Here is a 19,791-nt window from a genome sequence, read left to right as displayed (position 1 = left end):
CTTCTATCAAACTCTCAAACCTCCCTTAAAGGCTATTAACAAGAAAGTCTACAATCATTTCTTCACTGTGCAGAAATATTTATTTTCACCCACAGGACAAAGGTGTAGATATACATGATTTTAAAATTTGTTCTGCATTCATAGTCATAAAAAGTAGCTTTAAAAAAATTCTTTACAGATTATTAAAATGTGTATTTAAAAAGTAAACAAAACCTGCTTCTAGCATTTTTTTGCCCATAGGGAAAAATATGTAAATGCAAGCATTTGTGATTTCTTCTTAACTTTTACATCCAGCTATTTTTGTAGTTTCTTTTTCTTTTTCTCTGGTTCGTCCTTGCTGCTTGCCTCTGCAGAGAGACTTGCACATGTATCATTTCCTAATATCTACAGTAAGAAAAAGACAGAAGTCAGAACATTTCAATTCAATTTTTGCTATCCTAGTATCCTAACTTGACCTTACTTGTACAGACCTTTTACAAACACTGTATCAACATCAGAAACTTCTGATTTAGATAATCATCTAGAAGAGGGTCTACCACCTTAGAACAATCAGAGGTAGAATACTCACCTGAAATAAAAGCTGGAGAAGGCAAAGAGAAGCAACAAGACCCCTCCTGACAAAGCCAACAGGTTGTTAGCACCCCAACCATCAGCTTGCATTAGCCTTACTTTGTGTCTGTTTTTAAAGTATCCCTCAGACTGGAGTCATGGCCTCAACAGAAGCTCTTGACAAGCCAGAGTTGGTGAGCACAAGCGAGGGCAGCTCAGTGTGTGAATGCACAACAGAACACACGGACTCCTCTCCGCCACAATTTTTATTGTCTAGTCCCCATTTTTGAGATCACAGGGATTCACCTCAACCCAGGCTGAGGGATGGACAGATCAGAGCAGACCTGCTGTGGATGCCCAGCCATGGGCACTCACAGCCCAGAGAGCCAAATATGTCCTGGGTGGCATCCAAAGCTGCGTGAGCAGCAGGGACAGGGAGGGGATTCTGACCCCACCTGCAGTGCTGCAAGCAGCTCTGGGGTTCCAGCAGAGGAAGGACATGGACCTGTTGGAGCAAGTCCACAGGAGGGCCACAAAAATGATCAGAGGGCTGAAAGCAGCAGCTCTCCTGTGAGGAAAAGCTGATAGAGTTGGGGTTGTTCAGCCTGGAGAAGAGATTCTAGGGAGACCTTTGAGCAGTCTTCCAGGACCCAAAAGAGGAGCCTACAAGAAGGCAGAAAGGGCACTTTTCACAAGGGCATCATCCAGTGACAGGAAAGGGGGGAATGGCTTCCCCCTCCCCCCACTTGAAAGAGTGGGTTGGTTTAGTTTACTATTTAGGAAAAAATGGTTTATTCTGAATGATGAGGCACTGGAACAGGTTTCACAGAGAAGATGTGGATGCTCCATCCCTGGAAGTCTCCAAGGCCAGGCTGGATGGGGTTTTGAGTAACCTGATGTCATGAAAGGTGTCCCTGCCTCTGGCAGGGGAATTGGAACTAGATGATTGTTAAAGGTCCTTGCAACCCAAGCCATTCTATGATTCAAGCTCATACAACAGCTTGAAGACCAGAATATATTTACATGTGTTTGGAACATGATATATTTACATGATTTCTCAAGGGAATAAAGTAATCATGTTTGACTGTATAAACAGAAAGAAGCTCTTGCTTATTTTGGGTTCTCTTTTTCCTCTGTGATTAGGGCTATTCAATTGCTGCAACCATCTGTTTACCAAGAAAGTTACATGTACCTTACCCTAGGAGCATAATTTTGTAATGTCATGCAAAATACTTTTTAGGCCTAATGTGGGAGAGCAGGTGAAACTCCCTGTGTCCCAAATGCAGAAAGAAGCTAGAACTGAAAAGTTTTGAGACCAGAGACAGTTATTAGGACATTACAGTTCTTACAACATTATCAAGAGAGAACGTTTATATTGTGGGAGTTGTAAGACACAACTGCCATTGACACTCAGAATTATACAGAGCTGAGCCACCCATCATAGTTCACTGGAATAAAGAGAACATCCTATTGAATTTTGGCAGATTTTCAGAGGGACATTTGATTACAGAACTGTGAAATGCAATACATTACTGCAGCAAATCATCATAATTCCCAACAGTGGAAATACCCTGATGGGCCCAGAACAGAAGTTTAATTTAGAGGGCGCTATTATTTTCAACAGCCAGTGAAGGCAATCCTGTGTTTTACTGAGAGTGGATATGAAGCAATCATTACAAGCTGCTGCTAAATTATGTTTTTTCTTCTGGGTTAAATTTCAATTTTACCATGATGATTTTTTAACATTACTGAAGGATAATACGGTTCTAAGAATTTTGTGTCTTACCTTGGGTTCTACCAAGACCATCCGCATTTTCTGATGTTGGATGTTGGAATCATCTAACATGATGTTCACTTTAACTTTATCAAATACATGTAATGTTGTGTCTTCCACGGTAAGTGATGGCACCTGAAAGTTCAAATTTTGTATAAATACTCACTATTTGCAACAGCTTATGTTTTTATATAAATAAATACCTTTGTATGAAAATAGCACTGTTAGATGTAAATAAAATAAACCAAAAATTACTATAGTGAATATTCAGTCTTGTAATATGTGATACATGCATTTTCTGCAGTAACTAATCAGATAATTAGGTATCAGTACTATCTATTACAGAAACAAATTCCTGTCAGAACCGACTTATTTAGACTTACAAAGACTAAAGTGGCATTCATTACTACTAGAGATTAATGAACTTGCATTTAGAAAAGCCTCTCTTACCCTTCTATATCCAGCTAGAATAGAGTTTAGTCATTCTGCTTGCTTACCAGATCAAAAAATAAAGGTGTTTAAGAATAAACCTTAAGAATAATAGCAAGAACATACCTCACTGTTGTACTCCAGTTTTGGTGTTGGTTTATCTTTTTCTTCAAAGAAGACTGTTCCTTCTAACCCATACTTGGGAATCAGAACCACAACTGCATTTTTTCTTACAAATAATATATATGCATCTTCATTTACTACTCCCTTGGTTTTGAAGAACAGCTGTAACAAAAACAGAACACACAAATAAGAAAAAAAGCACTAGAACATTCCTTCTGAATTACAAATATCTCAGAAAAAAAAAACATCCAAATACACATCTATACTTGATTACTTACTCAGCATATCCTGAAAGCAGATTTTAAAAAATCTCATAAACCTCGTAACATTACTGTAGGATTAAGTATTCATATTTATAAAAGCACAAAACTAAAAGAATTTAGTTGATTTTAGTAGAATTTAGTTGGCATCAAGATGCCATTTTGAGTTTTTCAGAATGAGCAAAATAATGTTTTAAGCTTTTTGTCAGAAGCATCCCTCAGCCTTTATCATTTCTGTACTCTTGCTTGGTTTTGCCTTTGCAGTGTCCATAGTTCAAGACAACATCTCAGAACTACTTACCTGTGTATGGAATGCCACAGAGGCTCTTTGTGCATATTGTGCCATTTTATGTCGGTAATTGAGATTTTTACACATATCTGCCAGTTTGTGTTTATCTGTGAGTTCTGGGTAAGTACTGTCTGCTCCTATGGCCACTGCCAAAAGCCGATGCACTATGATATCAGCATACCTGCAAAGATGAGGTTAAAATCATCAGTGATGTAGTAAGATAGTTTTTCCAAATTAATAAAAAAGTTTCTGAACATATGTTTCTTTCTGTGAATCTTAGATTCAAGTTTTTGTAATAATGACCATCTGCAGGCCCTCTATTAATTCAGCATCCATCTCTCTCCTGACCACAGATGCACTGCAAAGCCAGAATACTGTTATAATGTTTGCTAAGATAAATTTTCATTGTGCCAGAAAAATAAGTTGTATTTTTAGACTAAAGAATGATCTTTCACCATGGCCTTTTAAGCCAATCCTTCCCTTTCACATGAAATTAGACAAATTTAGTGTAGAATAGTATTTAAGTGCCATAGATCTGCAAAGCATAATCACATTTGAACTTCTTGTTATGTAACTTATTAGAATTTCATCAGGGAACATTTTCATACATCTGGTACTTCAGTGAGGAACTTTTTAATATATCTGGTAAGAACTAAAATTTACCATTTGGACTTCTAGAAATTCTACAAATTATCCATAAAAATGCATAGGAATTTTAATCCATCTCCAAGAGATTTCACTTTAAATGTTTCTAAGGAGCACAATAACAGTTATTTTCTTCAAAACTCAGTGACTTCTTGGTCAGATGAAAAAACTAACAAACTTTTCCAAGAAGTATTATTTCATTGCATGCAACTGCTGCCAATAGCAAGTTCCCAGTGTTTTCATATAGAAAATTCAGTCTCCTAAAAATTTAAACACAGTTTCTATCTCAAAAATGACTGAGCAAACTCTGCCTCAGTCTCTGGCTAAGACTACTGCTGACTGACACCAGACGTGCATTAGAGATATATTCCTATTGTATATTTTTTTGTAATGTTACTAAACCCTAGGAGTTGTGGACAGTAAACCTGGGAGTGTACAGGAAGATGGACTGCCACTAAGCCACTGCTGTTTCAACTGAAATCTAATGATGAATAAAAACTTTTTTTTTTAAATGCACAACAGTGCCATTTCTTCACAAATAAATCACTTATTTCTTTTCTCTGAAACTTTTGTAAAACACAAGTACCTTCTAATAGGTGAGGTAAAGTGAGTATAAATAGGTGAGGCTAAACCATAGTGATGAAAATCATTATCCATTCCTGAGCAGAAATAAACAGCTTGCATCATGCAGCGAGTGGTCAAAATTCGCAGCAGTGTATTTAGGTAGGGGAACGTAGGAGATTCAGCTTTGTCTAATGATTCAGCTAAAGCTTTTGCTGAATCTGTCTTAATTTCCAAATTCTGAAAGAGAAAAAAAGAAACAAAAAAGGTCAAGCATTACTAGCAAATATATGAATATAAGCAGAAAGGTAACAGCCACATCTATGATAATCTTAGCAACTGGCACAGGTATAGCATCTAATAACAGGATGGAATGCCACTACTACAAAAGCAAACAAAAAAATCCATCCATGCACAGGTCCCATCCTCATTATTACTAGTGTATTATGTAAAAAATGAAATGCTGAGTCAGTAGCCTAGAATTCAGAAAAGACACTCATTCTAAACTAAGAAATACTTTATGCCAATAATTAACAATGTACCTTTGGTTTGATTTTTCTATCTCTTTATTAAATCAGAAAGAATGTAAAAAAAAACCCGCACGTATTTATGCCACACAGAGTTCTCATCCAAGCACAAGGTAAGTAATTGACTTTATGGTATTTCCTGTGCGAAATTATTATAATGTATACCTGGAAAAGTGAAATGTAAAACTAGTACTGTGTATGACATTATTTTCCCTGTTTGCAAGTGCTCTCTGATAAAAATTCAGGTAGTGTGAACATAATGCATTTTTAACTTCCAGAAACACAAGGTAAATTTCATGACACGATCAAGTTGAATGCTCTTTCTGTCACATACAGCACTGACAATAAAGTATGATGAAGACATCAAATGATGCCTGTATTATGGTAAGATAATTGCATTTTCATTAAAACAGTATAAATAAAGCATATTAATACCTAATTGTGATGGTTGTGTCAAAAGTAGTAAAAAAGCCACTTTAGTTTATTTAAAAGAATGTTTACCTATGCAGAGAAATTTAGCTTTCCAAATAAAACAGTACTTAAAAAATAATTTTCAGAATTAAATAATTTCAAATTAAATCATTATCATTATTCCAGTTTTACAGCAGTGGAAAATTAAATGGGCTAGGATTAGGCTTGTCTATTGTCACACTGAGAGAATCTGGAAGTTTCTCTCCAGACCTTAAAAAAAAAAAAAGGGGGAGGTGGGAAAAAGCTGAAGGGAAAGAAAATGTGAATGTACATCACAGTAACAACAAAATTACAAGTTAACTCAAATAAAAGATCCTGAAACTGGAAAACTAATTTTCTCTGTTCAGACACCTTAATTAAATTAGACTTGTTTCAGGCTAAATAAACCTCTAGCTGATCTATGGAGAAGACGGAAACTTTAAACACATTTTCTTACTTCCTGACTCCAAGAGAAACATGTTATTTGATGTGACTGATCAATTTTTGAGTACATCAATAATGTATGTGATCCAAAGCCAAAAACTATCTCAAAAATCACATGTGACTTGGCGAGGAGAAACATTCACTGCTCACAAGTGCTACAATGTAAGACTTAAGAGAGTGGTACGTTTCCTTTACCTAAGAAAGGAAGAATCTTGTGCTTTTTAAGACCTTTCAGCCTAGAGGTACAATTATCCTGCTACAAATACCAGGGATTTCAAGGTGTAGCTGATACACTTTTAAAATACTGCTTTCCAGCCCTTATTGCTAGGTAAGAGGCCAACCAGAGATAAAATACAGCTTTTCATATTTAATTCACTTAATTAGCATGATAAAAACTTGCCTTGGACTTCGCAGCCTTTACAAGGATGTCGTAATTTGATGGGGGAGGAGCAGGATGTTTCCGGAGCAGGGCAAACTCTGGGAACTCATCATAAATTTTTTGTGCTACAGAAATATTGGCAAGCAACATGAACTCTTCAACCATGGAATTTGTCTCTCTATCAAGATAAATATATTATATTGTTAGAAAAGCATTAGACATTTACTTTGAGTGCCTAATGAAGAAACATTCCACCATCCTAATGATGTTATATAATATTAACTAGTGGTTTTGAACATTTATACAAGTAGGCAAGCAATTTTAAGATTAAAAACAATGCTTATAAGCTCCAAATACTAAGTCAGAAGAAAAAAAAAATCCTGAAATATTCTAAAACATTAAATCAAGAAACATGCTCATTAAAATGCCTCGAGAAAACAACAGATAAACCTCTTGACTTCTTCCTACTAATTTCACATATGAAGCATACAGTTCAAGACTAGCTAAATAAATACTGCAGTAAAATAGAAGAATTCTCTTACTGAGGATCATCTTGACTAAAGAGGTTGTGGATGCTCTATCATTGGAAGCATTCAAGCACAGGTTGGGTGGGGCTTTAAGCAACCTCATCTAGTGGGAACTATCTGGGCCCATGGCAGGGGGGTTAGATCTAGGTAGGCTTCCAAGGTCCCTTCCACCTCAAACCATCCTCTAATTCTATGAGTGTCCTGCACTATTACAGGAACTTTGTACACTATTAACTAAATGTTGCTACTTAACCATGTCTTTAATTCCATCCCTACCCTGAATTAACTAACAAATAAAATGCATACTTAAGCTCCTTAGTCTGCAGATCAATAGGATCATGAGTTTCACTGTCCATGTGGAAACGAACTTCTGGTGATGCAAGTGTCAAGGCTCTGCAACACAGTAAGTGGTATTAAAAAATTACAGTCAAGCAGACACAGCAGCTGAGCTGCAAACCTGTAACATCATCTGGGGTTACCATGATACTGTAATTTAAAATTGGCAGAAATTAAAAATAAAAATAATATTTTAAATAAATTAAATTGTGGCATTAATGTTCAAATTTACAGGAAATGTCATCGAATACACACCGTAGAAGCTTCTAAAATTTCAAATGCTACCCTCTAGTTGTGCTTTTATGACTCTGTGAGATCCATATTGATTGATTTTGTGAAGAAAAAGTTAATACCCCAAATTTATGTATTTTGGGAAATATAGATAAGCATTCTTATGGAAATCAAAATGGAAAAATACTTCTTTTTCATAAGATTTTCACCAGAAAAATGGACAAAAAACCATAATATATTTTGACAGCAAGAACAGTCAGAAAAAAAGGTGGGGGAAAAGGTAATAGGTACACTGCCTAGCTTACCCTTTATCAATTCTTTTCTTCTTCAGGATTTTTGCTAATTTGTTTAGTCCACGTAAGCTGGTAGTAATATCATCATTCATAGTTGCTGAATCGATTCTCATCTGTGCTTCAGCATATGTAAGAGAAGCCTTGAAGAGGTTTAAAAAACAAGACGTCATGATACATAATTGAACACACTAAAAAAAACCCTATAGTTCTTTCTGTCTTGCAGAACGTGCAGCTTGCTGTCATAACTTGGCTCACAATAATACAAAGCTTTAGAGTCAATACCTAAATGCTGGTTATTCACAAAGAATAACGGACAAATGAGGACAGAGCTATGCAAGATATTAAGATACACCAGGCATTTGCCGTGGGTTTGTTTTTGGGTTTTTTTTGCTGATCATATGTGTTTTATACATTGGAAGTCTAATGCACAGGGATATTCAGGAACTGTCACACTTTGCACTGAAGGGGAAGGCACAGTAATTACTACAATAATTTACAAATTATTTTAGACATGTATGGAACATCTTGAACATCCACAGAATCCACTGAATTTAACTGATTAGTTGGTACTTATCAACCATGTCCTATATGCATCATACACACAGTAACTGCACATATAAACACTTCAGCCTTAGAGGCTGAGAAGAACACTGAAGAATCAAACATTCTCTTTACTTTTAGTATTTCAATACCATTTTCTAATTCTAAAAAAATATAAATCATTAATCAGAAAGAAAACTTTATATGAAGTCTTCTGATCATTGTTTTCATAATACAGTGTACAGCTTTTTATTTCAGAATTATAGTAATATTTACATGACTTACCTTGGAATTAATAACACTCTTTGTAAATCTGGTTTTTAGAATTTCAGCCTTATGGTTCATTTCCCATATGCATGAAAATGCAAGCCTATGAGGGAAAGAGAGAAGGAGGGGAAAATCTGTTAAAATCCCTACATAAACAACAGCAGTTTCTTGCCAGGATCAAAGTATGGGTCATGTACATATACCTGTCCACATTAGATCTCAGAGAGCACAAGTTGGAACTAAGTAGCTCTGGAACCATATCAATTCTCTGTAAAGTAAAGAATAAAATAAGTTAGTATTTTAACTTCCTGATTTTTAATGTAAAAAAAGCTTAAAGATATTTTTCTTTGGCCAAAAAAGCTCAGATTACTGAAAGAAAAGTAAGCTACTTTAAGAAAATTCATTCCAAGATTTATTTTAGTTATCATCTTTTTAGTACCAGTGATTTCTGAAAAGAAATCATGGTCTGGAAGAAATAACCAGGACTAAATCTACAGTGTTAGTGAATGCAAATCATAGGAACCTTCAGAGATTTAGCAATCACAAAAAACAAAAACCAATGGAAAAGGCAAAACCAAGCCACTTCTTCAATTTCAGACTGGACTTAAAATAGTATTCCAGTTTCAGAACCACAAGCTAATAAATGCTTCAAACCAGAATTGAATGGGATATTATCCAGATAGTGGTTTTTAAAAGATAAAACAGAAAATAAAATTGTCTTAGACAAATTGTCTATTTTTTTTTTCTCCTTAGTTTGGAGAGAATGTCTCCACTCCCAAGAATTAAAAGAGGAAAGCAATGAAAATCCAACCACTTAATCATGCAAGAAGCTGTAGAAAAGAATTACTTTTTCACACAGATACACTGTTGTTCCTCTTTTGACTGACTCCTCATCCAAAGCATTTCCTGGCCGAATAAAATGACTGACATCTGCAATATGTACACCGACCTAAAAAACAAGCATCACGTTATGCACCTCATGAAAGAGAAACAGTTTTCAGAGTGAAAGAAACTTTCCCACATTTTTACAAACCAGTATATCCATCCCCAGTTCCTTTCAGCAGCTCCTGTATTTCGTAATAAGAATAGTTTAAACCTATCATACTCATATTAAAAAAGTGAACTGTTGCAGCAATTATTCAAAAAAAGGGCATTTGTACATTTAGGAGAAAGTTATATTCATGACCAATGCAGCTTTTCTTTGAGGGCCCAAATAACCTCTTTCATGTTCTTCAAGACTCACTGCAAATTTGTTTTTGCTTTTCTGTTTGCTGGACTTTCTAGTCTGGCACATCCTACTATTACAAATTCAAATGAACTTCTAAAGAAGACAATTTGACTGAACCACATATAAGGGAGTAGAGAGGATGGTTAAGCCTGTAGCTTTGTACTGCCTTTTTTAAAATAAAACAGTAACTCCACAGGTGTTACAGCAGTAGCTGAACTTTTTCTTTTTTCATAGTTCCTTATCCAAGCTGTAAATAAAACAGTTGTAATAAAACCCTGTAATAAAACCCTTGTTTATAATACTTAGCTAAAGCAGTAAATAAATTTTATGTTAAATTCTCATGCCAAATGAGATAAAGCAGGGTGAATTTAGAAGACACTAAATTCCCACTTTTGACACTGATCTGATGCAAATCAACTCCCTTTATTATTACCACCCTGCAGCTGTGCAAACACCATTAATTTATTTATAACAGATCTAGAGCTTTGCATGTGTCATTTACCACTACTGTGCTGTTTGTAAAATAAAGGAAGAAGTAAGTAAATAAATGACTAGATTGATACAATACCTCTAGATTTCCATTTCCTATTTCTCTACAATGTAATGCATCATCAATATCTGTACAACCAGGAGGATCAACACTACAAACATTCAGATGCCTTAAGTCCTCCCTGTGTTTCATATCCTGAAATTTAAAAGAAACAAAAGGCTGTTTTCAAGAACATCTTCATTTTCCAAGTAAAAATGATCATTTGAGAAAGGCACATTATATCAGATTTTCCCCAGCAACCAAGTATTTTCAAAATGTTTATTTTGTTTTGGGCAGTTTGTTTGTTTGTTTTATGAAAAGATCAAAACAGGTATGCAGAAACTACAATGATAGAAAAAACAACACAGAAGTACCTTTTTTTTTTGTTTTACAGAAATGAGTAAGAGAATCAGAACACGACCATAGTTTCATCACAATCTCAGAATTAGCAGGATGAGGAATTGAGATTTTTTGAAGTGAAATTTTGACTGATGTCCAGATGGATGACTTGTCTTGGATATGACTGCTCCTAAGTCTAGCTTTCTAAGGCTCAGATGTCTAGATAATTGAAAGGAACTGCACACATTGGAAGTATCTATCCTTGCAAAATAGCTATCTCTCTTCTTTGCAAAAAAAACTTCTTTTATCTTTATATTCTTTAACAAAGACATGTAGTATCATCTTTATCTTAAAATACTTATCCCCAACAAATGCAGTTTTAGCCAAAATGCAAAAACTTGAAGAGGTCATGTTTCCATAGGAAATCCAGCTGAAAGTTCCCACTAAGATAGAACAGCCCTGGACAACAGTTCTCGTCTATTTCTGGTGCACAGGGCTATTCAGGAACTGTCACAGTTTGCACTGAAGGGGAAGGCACAGTAATTACTACAATAATTTACAAATTATTACCTCTTCTGTAATGCTCCATGGCATTTTTGGTAGGAAACTAAGGACAGCCTGGGAAAAAGCCTGGTGAGGGACATCATGTTCAAGCAGAAGAACTTCTGTCTCTGTCTCTTTATCTCCAGCACTTCCCAAATTCTTTACAAAATGACCCTGAGGAATAATACAGGTACATATATACACACACAAATCAAGCAATACCATTTGTCCAAATGTAAGTATTTAAGAACATTAACCCTTAGGTTATTCTTGTATTAAACTACACAGGAGAAGCAATATTTTTTAATTTGGTTAACTTTCTCATCTTTAAGAGAAATCCAATTTTAAACATTTATTTAATGTAGTCAATCTGAACCGAGTCCATCCAGACTCTTTTCTCAGAATGGGTCTAAATTCTCCACAATTAAGATTCCAAAACTTATAAATGTGAAATCATTTTTGCAGGAAGGAAAACCACTGCTGCAAAAGCAGCAGAACTAATACACTCTCATTTCTCTATGGGTCTGCCTTGTGCCACACATCTCACACCCTAATACCACATCAGCTCTGCCTTCTTCCTCACTTCTCTGCAGTATGCCATCTTTGTCTTAATGCTACTTCTATATATTCCATGTTCCCTTCATTTCTCTGAACTAGTGGGAGACACCTGTGTGCTGCTTCAATAAAAGCTGTGCAGTCCCACAGGAGCTACTGGAAGACTCTTCAAAACCTGGCTTAGTGTTCAATACAAATGGAAGGCAATGTCCTCAGTTTCTCATACAGGCTCCATTATTTATGCTGAACTTTTAACTACTTTAACCCTACTGGCAATTTGATTGCATTGGGTGCATTTGTCAAATTTCTGCTAGAGCAGTGATTGGTATGTGTGAATGAGCAAAATTAGAGTGAAATATTTGCACTTCTAGGAACCCAGACCAAAGTCCCTGGTTAATCTATATATAAAGGACCTTAAGTTGCACATATATGTTCACTGCAGAACTAGATGAGTAAACTTCTTAAGTATGATAACCCCATACCTGGTTGTAAGTGCAAAGTAAATAATTTAAGGACTTCATTAATTACACCATCAAATGGCACTCAAAGAATTTAAACCTCAACACTGTTTGCAGTTACTTACTCGGTGTTGCAGATAAATGTTTTATCTAAGAAACACAAAAAATCAGGTAGTTAAAAGTTCAGAAGAAAATGCCTAAACTTACATTAGGATACCTGGAATTCCTGGGCCAACCATCAATAGCAACAATTATTCTTTGCCCTTCCAACGTATCTGCCTGTCTGGTTTCTATTCGAATGCGTGGAATTCTGCGATCAGCTGGTGTAAACAAATGGCGCCTTGCCTATGAACAACCAGAAAAAGGAACAATTAATTTCCAAACAAAGAAGAAAAACCAACCCTGCACTTAGAGTGAGTGGATTATTTCCTCACCTCTTTGATCTGTGACTTGGAAAGCATCCCACAATACGGCCGCCAGTTTCGTTTTATAATGCCCACTACTCTTCCCGTAGGCCTCAGCATGTCCTTGTTAACGGATGTCTTCAGCTGGGAGAACACAGGTTAAAAATACAAAACTGTCTGAAGTCATGTTCAACTACAGTAGGTAACTTAAAACTTAATAGCAACATTTTGTAATCCATTATAAGGACATAAATTCTATTATAACTTTATAAATAGAACCTCCTGTGCCTCCCTGTGCTTTGCATGACTTTTAATATTTTCAGTATGTGACATTACTGAAAATCACATCAGTATGTGATGTGACTTAGCAGAGACAGTGGGAGAAGACAGCATTCTGCAGCCTTTTTCTGCTGTTCTCCATTTTTCTGAAAGGATTAAGGATTTTCTGAAAGGTCCATTAAGAAAACCAAACAAATAACATTTTCCATGTTATTTTACAATCTGTTATTTTAATTTTTGGAGTCCTTTTACACTACCTGAAAATTCTCCAGTAATTCTCCACATAATTATTAAAAAACATTCCCATGAAATTCGGTGGAAAGATCGTAAGGATTTTAAAAGAAGTTATCTTCTTGTACATAGCATGCATGTGCAGGCATGCACATTATGTGGAATTACTGCAAGACCCAAAAATATTTTACAACAGGTTCCAAATGTATGTATTGCCTATAAAAGGTGACAGTCAGCATGATACAACACCTACTCTAACAAATCCTAATCTGCATATCAGTAAATACAGATTTACATTATTACATTACTATCACTCAGTACTTTTGGATTCATTATGCTTAATAAAGTAATGTGGGAATTTCTAGCAAAGACTAATTGAAAATGATCCATTTTATCCACCATCATGTATTTAACACAACTGTACAACTCCAATTAAGTTTTATGATTTCTGTATTCACATTTTATAAAGAGGATATATAAAGCTAAAGCCTAACACTGTCAGGGTACCACAGATTTCAACTCTTCCATAACACCACAGTTTAGAAAAACTATTTCTTTCATACAATGTTTTCTTTCTCCTCTTCATTTTCAATGTTCTCTTCATTCTGGTTGTCGTCCTGCAGAACCACTGAGGATGGTGCCACCCATTCATCTTTTGCCAACACCTCCACAGCTACAACATCTTCATGAATTGCTCGGTTTAAATGTTTCAGGCCCTGTACAATTATCTGGATTTTTTTAGAAAACAAAATGGAAATGCAAATATTCATGATGATGAAAACAGAAGATCCAAATCTAGAGCAGTGTAACAGAAGAGTAAACGTGTATGACAGGCTTTACATTCCAAAGAACATTTTAAAAGTATGGTTGTCTTGCACTTTTTTCCTCTGCCAAGGTTTCTTACAGTACAGATGATCTTATTTCAAGATTCCAATTGCTTCTATAAGAAATACGTTTTCCCCCATTTTTGTTTTTTTCTTTTTAAATCTTTTTATTAAGTCAGACAATCTTATTTTTGCAGGATAGGGGATTCCACATACTACTGAGAAAGAGGAATAAAAGAGATAAAAGTACCTCCAGCTGCCACAGATAGGGAGGGACGAGACAACTGCCACTGCTTGGAAACAGTGTCTGTGCAACTGCACTAACTGGGAATCCAGCGGGCAGACAGATGGATTAACTGCTGGGTGGGAAACAGCCCATCTTCCCTCACCAGGCACGAAAACAGCAGGGGGAAATACAGCAGGAGAACCCCACAAGGGCTCATGACTGTTTATTTCACTGAAAATCCTCCTATACACTTGTTCCTTTGTCTTTCAGCATATATTTCAAACTGATTGTAAAAACTGTTAAGAGGTCAATTGAAAAACTATTAACAACCAAGATTCATCTTTATTTTACCAATTACTTTATCAAACTGTAATTTTAAATACATTATACTTTCTTCCAAAAAGAGCACAGTCAGCATTTCAGCAGTCTATATCCATACAAATAAAAAATTAAAACATCAGCACAAACATCAGAAAAAAACCAGAAGGGTAAAAAATTACTAATATGCTCCATTTTAACACATGCCACCATGAAATAATTAAATTTTAAGTCATTACTAAGGCTAGTTAAAGTTTACTGCATGGAAGTAAAATTAAAACTCACCTCTTTGTTTTCTTCAGCATCTCCATGAACCCAAACAGTAGCTTCAAGATAATTCTCTCTGTTTGCCCTGTAAGTTCCTTGGAGGTAAATACCAGATTTTATTCCTTGCTGCAGTTTGCTAAGAGGAATATGTTCTGGGAATATTATTTTTCCACCTTCTATTTCCTTCTTTAGGAAAAAAATAAAAAGAGGAGAGGATATTTTCAGTATTTTATATTCATGTTAATTTCAATACCAAGCTCTGGAACACAACACACTCAAGCTAACAAACTCCCTAATTGTAACTATGAATATGCACAACAATAAAAAACTATTATTAAGCAGTACTTTTTCTAATGAAGCATCAAAAGCATAAAAATGTGGCAATTCTAGGAACATTTCTTGTTTTCCTGCAGTTACCTAAAAACATACTGCACAATTTTATGTTGATTTGGATATAGGGACTAAAAAGATACTTAACAAAGAAAATATCAGCATAATAAAGAGTATGGCACATAGTGTATGTACTGTAATCTATAGGAAACATTATGAAAATACATGACTGTGACCAAAGTTTGGAGCAGTTAGACAATTGCTTACACCTGAATGATCTACAGTTAACTGCTGAGAATACCTGAGCCCTCTTTCTTCCCACTCTTGCATAGAGCTCTGTTCTGTTAAAACTAACTCTGAGGAAATCAACTTTCCTACTTTTGTGGTGAGTGTTCAGCTCTATCAGTTGTATGTGAACATATGAGTCTTGGTTCTGATAAACACAAAGCACAAGGGAGTAGAAGAGGATGTAGCTCATATCTGAGCTGCAGCCTGCTTTTATGTCAACTTAACTAATAACCAAATGAAAATGCTTTTGATCAGTAACTTAACATAGATTTTCCAGCAGACACAAAACAAAGATCTAAATGCTTTGCAATATATATTATTTTCATTTTGTTCTTTCTGTTAATGTTCTCATCTTCACAACAGTTATCTAAAGCAACTGGATTTTCAGATAACAAGAAACATACTAACAGGCATATAATCAGAACTGAAAATGGCTACAGTATTTCCTTTTTACTTTTCAGTTGTCAAAAAGTTAAATTGCCAAAATAGTAATAAAGTCCAAACTCCTTGTATTCTAAACAGATGCCAGTATCCTGACATACAGTATGCAATATTATAGAACAAGCCATTTGTGATCAATTTATTTTATAAAAAGAAAATAAAAACATACCCCTTCATCAGATACACAAGCAAGACGATCTACGAGCTCAGGATTAGCTGTCAAGCTTTTTATATACTCCTCACCTACAAAAGCACATATGTAAATATTTATGCAAGAGATGCATGGGATTTAGGTATCAAGTGACTGCTCAGTTTATTTGAGCAATAAATTAAACATACATACTAGTTCACTTACATGTATAAGCAGTTATTCCTTCCTCCAGAGCTTTCTCTTTATTAATTCTGTCATTTGTTAACAAGATAACTTGAATCTTTTCCTCATCCTCTATTTTCTTCAAGTGTTCATTGTACCATTTCACTGCTACCCGAATGGCTCTGTCATTGCGGTCATTAGCAGTTTCTCCCCGATTCTGCTCTATGTACGTTTCTCTAAATAAATTTCAAAAACAAAGGGGGGTGTTTGACAAACCAAAACAAATCCCAGCATCCATCCTTAAAATTTTCAGACAAACAAGATCAAGGCTGTTACACCAAAAGTGTCATTATTGTAGTCATCGTTATGTGTAACACTCATTAGGCCACTGAAGGGTCAGGAGACATGGGTAAAGGAAAATAGGAAGGAAGGGTTAATTTCTAACACAACTTTCTCACAGACAATTGAAGAGGTTTGCATTCAAGCTGTTAGAACTATGGATTCAAGATTCCTTGAGCTATGATACTGCACTCGTATTGAAAACTAACTGTGAGCACAAATAAAGGCAAATTAATTGCATCTCCATATCTTAGAGCTTTCTGTCACTTAACTTAGTGGATTTTTTAATTCTGCTACAGACTAAGCTAACGATATTGGTAAAGCATTGGAATGTGTTTAAAAGGGACACTAAAATGGAAAATCAGTACCTTATTACTCAAGATAATAGTACTAACTATTCAATATTCTAACCCCCTTTACATAATATATATGGATTTATACCAACTATAGACAGAAAAGCTCCTGGAAAACCAACTACTTCCCAAAAGGATTCCTTAGAAATATATAGTTCTATGACACCAGCATAATTTTTCTTCCAGTACTCATGTTCCAGTTTTGTTTCCCATTTTCTTTTACTGCATATCAGCACAATTTTGTTATACCCTACTGCAGCCCTTACCTGTGATGCTCATTGGTGAAAGAATAGAAATGTTTTTCTTTGTTTTGAATCACGTCCCTAATTCGCTTGTACACTGGCGCACTCCGATTCCTGACTTCTTGTAGGACTGTCTGCAGCACAATGACATTCTTAATAACAGGATCTTCAAGGATATCAATCTGAGGAACAAAATGGAAATGAATTAAAATTGTTGTTTAATTCTATCCAATAACAGGACTCGAAATATTTCCTTGGCTAGTACATGAAAAGCTAACACGAGTAATGAGTGACTCCCCTTCTCTGCCTTATTCCCTCACCACTGGGAAACTGGACAGTGTATGAAGTTGCTTTCTCCTCCTTGTGGGAAAAAAAAAGTCAAATAGGATTTTCCAGCCTCTCTGTGACCTGAAGTGAAGATAAGGATTCTGACTTCCAACAAATTCGCCCCCAGTGTGTGCAGGATTCCAGACAAATGTAAGGCCGAGTGTACACTACAAATTTTGCTTACATAAAATGGGGTCCTATAAAATTTACCCTTAGTAAACAAAATGCAACTATGCACAATCTGAGGGAAATCTGATGGAATTTACAGGCTGCCTGCCTCTGTGAGGAATGCAAGCCATAAAATGGTACCCGACTACTCTTACACAGCTGATGTGCCTATGCATGTGTAGGTTTGAGTTCTCCAGAAACAATCCCACTGTTAAACTGAAATTTTAACTTCCATGGAGTAAAATCAATGGGCATTCTGCAAGCTGCTCTCTTTTTCTGAAAGACCTTTTTCTTTTTTAAGAGTTTTGTTAAAATTTTCAGTACTTTTCTTTGCCAACTCCTGACATCAAGACAGAGAAATAAATATACACTAAAAATCCATGTAATCTGTTGGGGAAAAAGATGGGAGCTAACTTCCTAACCTCATAGCGAGAAACTGTGCAAAGCCACTTGCAAAACGAGACAGCCATAAGGCTCTAGAGGGCACAGCTAAAAGAATAAAAAGCAATACCAGACCAAGCTCCTATAAACCTGATGTTTACACAACCTGAAAGATTTAGAGCCATATTCATAGGGGAAGAAATCCAGCATTATTATATGCATAAGCTGAAGCACCAGGCCAAGTCTTACTGTGACAAAAGTGTTTCAGTTTCTAGGCGAAACCTTTCCCTATCCTTACTAAGGCTTCCTAATGCCCACCTCTACAGTTCACCTCAGCACACCCTGGTACATTCTCAGAGCATTCTATAGGACTCACATACAAATTTCACCAACAAGACACCAAGAAATCCTCTTGTGAGAAGCTGAAAACATCCCTTGACCTGCTGTTTTGTGATGAAAATCCTTACAACTTTTGGGATCTCTGCTAAAATACACAAGTGTTGTTCCCCTCTCCAGAGTACTCCATGTTAGAATTTATGGATTAGTTACAGTCTCCCATGTGTGCACAGGGCTGTTCTACCTTGTACACAGGTATTCAAAAACAATGAAAGGAAAGAGTAGGAATTCCTCCCAGCCTCAAAGTGTACTGTCTGCCCTGCTCAGGCCCAATTCTCTGCACAGCTATGGATGGGCTGCAGAGTGAAGTTGCTCCCGTGCTTCCAGAGTTGTACACGGGATGATTTAGCACTCTCTATTCATTACATAAAATCAACATGACAGTATGAAGAACCTAAACCTACACTCTGAAAAGCAGAAGAGGAATTTAGAAAAATTCAGCAACCACAGAAGATCCAAAAATTCAGTGACGACATGAAGGTCCCAACTGCTACTTGAGACTCCACCAACTTTCTCTGTTTGAATTTTCATACCCATATCAGACCACAACGAACTAAATAAATAAATAAGTACTGTTCTTTATTCCTACAATTCGGGCAGAAAAAAAAAAAAAACAAACACAAAAAGCAAACAAAACAACAACAAAAACACAAAACAAACAAAAAATCACACATACACTATTCCCCCTATAAAACTGGAACAGAGTCTAAGACAGACCAGACCAGGTTCGCTGATGCTGCAGCCTTCTCCTCAGGAGCTGGCAGGGAAAGACAAGACTGCGCAGTCAGGGATCAAGCAGCCACAGGAAACACGGGAGGAGGCAGGTCTACAGCGCGACGCCGGAACGCACACGGGAGCTTACAGCCACAGGGATTTAACAAGGCCGGTGCAGGAAGGCTGGAGCTTCCACATGGAGCCCGGCCGGGCCCAGAGGAAGGCAGCGGCGGGCCCTCCCCAGCGCTGAGGCGGCCACACCATCCATCCGTCCGTCCGTCCGTCCCTCCCTCCGGAGGCGCTCACCTGGTGCAGGAGCAGGTTGGTGTCGGGCAGGAGGAAGTGCGGCCCGGGGCAGAGGCTGCTGGCGGGGCCGCTGGGCCGCGCCTCCAGCCCGGGCGCGCTCCCGGTGCCGGGCGCGGGCGCGGCGGGGAGGCAGAGGCGGCACGCGGCGGCGCCGCACGCGATGTCGTCGCGCAGGTAATGCTCGCGCACCACCTTCACCACCGCGCCCGCCCGCGTGCGCTTCACGAACGTCCGCGAGGTCAGCATGGCGCGCGCGGCCGGCGGGAAGCGGCGCGGGAAGCGGGAATGGCGCGGGAACGGCGGCGGAAGCGGCGCCCCGGTCGCCGCGGTGATGGCGTGGCGCGCGGCCCCGCCCCCGCCGCGCTGAG

At 37.0% G+C, this 19,791-nt stretch overlaps 2 protein-coding genes across 2 annotated transcripts in view; one reads left to right on the top strand and one right to left on the bottom strand.

The window, feature by feature from the left end:
• Positions 1–57: 57 nt before the first annotated feature.
• DIS3 (DIS3 homolog, exosome endoribonuclease and 3'-5' exoribonuclease) lies at positions 58–19,692 on the bottom strand. The gene is made up of 21 exons (XM_036392399.2): positions 19,424–19,692; positions 17,156–17,313; positions 16,240–16,433; positions 16,054–16,127; positions 14,844–15,011; positions 13,754–13,918; positions 12,711–12,824; positions 12,484–12,621; positions 11,291–11,437; positions 10,421–10,537; positions 9,472–9,573; positions 8,828–8,892; positions 8,643–8,727; positions 7,830–7,957; positions 7,264–7,350; positions 6,452–6,608; positions 4,656–4,870; positions 3,437–3,605; positions 2,879–3,037; positions 2,336–2,458; positions 58–384 (listed from the first exon to the last, which is right to left on the bottom strand). Exons 1-21 carry the CDS (start codon positions 19,667–19,669, stop codon positions 295–297), a joined length of 2,901 nt encoding a protein of 966 aa, XP_036248292.1. The 5' UTR covers positions 19,670–19,692; the 3' UTR covers positions 58–294.
• Positions 19,323–19,791, top strand: part of PIBF1 (progesterone immunomodulatory binding factor 1) — a 112,593-nt gene continuing 112,124 nt past the window's right edge. Inside the window, exon 1 of the mRNA XM_036392688.1 lies at positions 19,323–19,438. The gene's annotated coding sequence lies outside the window, so the exon portion shown is untranslated. The remainder of the gene's footprint in view (positions 19,439–19,791) is intronic.

This window comes from Molothrus ater, chromosome 2 (genome assembly GCF_012460135.2).
Source record: "Molothrus ater isolate BHLD 08-10-18 breed brown headed cowbird chromosome 2, BPBGC_Mater_1.1, whole genome shotgun sequence".
Lineage (NCBI taxonomy): Eukaryota > Metazoa > Chordata > Aves > Passeriformes > Icteridae > Molothrus > Molothrus ater.
The sequence above is the reverse complement of the archived record's forward strand: the minus strand, read 5'-3'. Positions and strand labels throughout refer to the sequence as shown.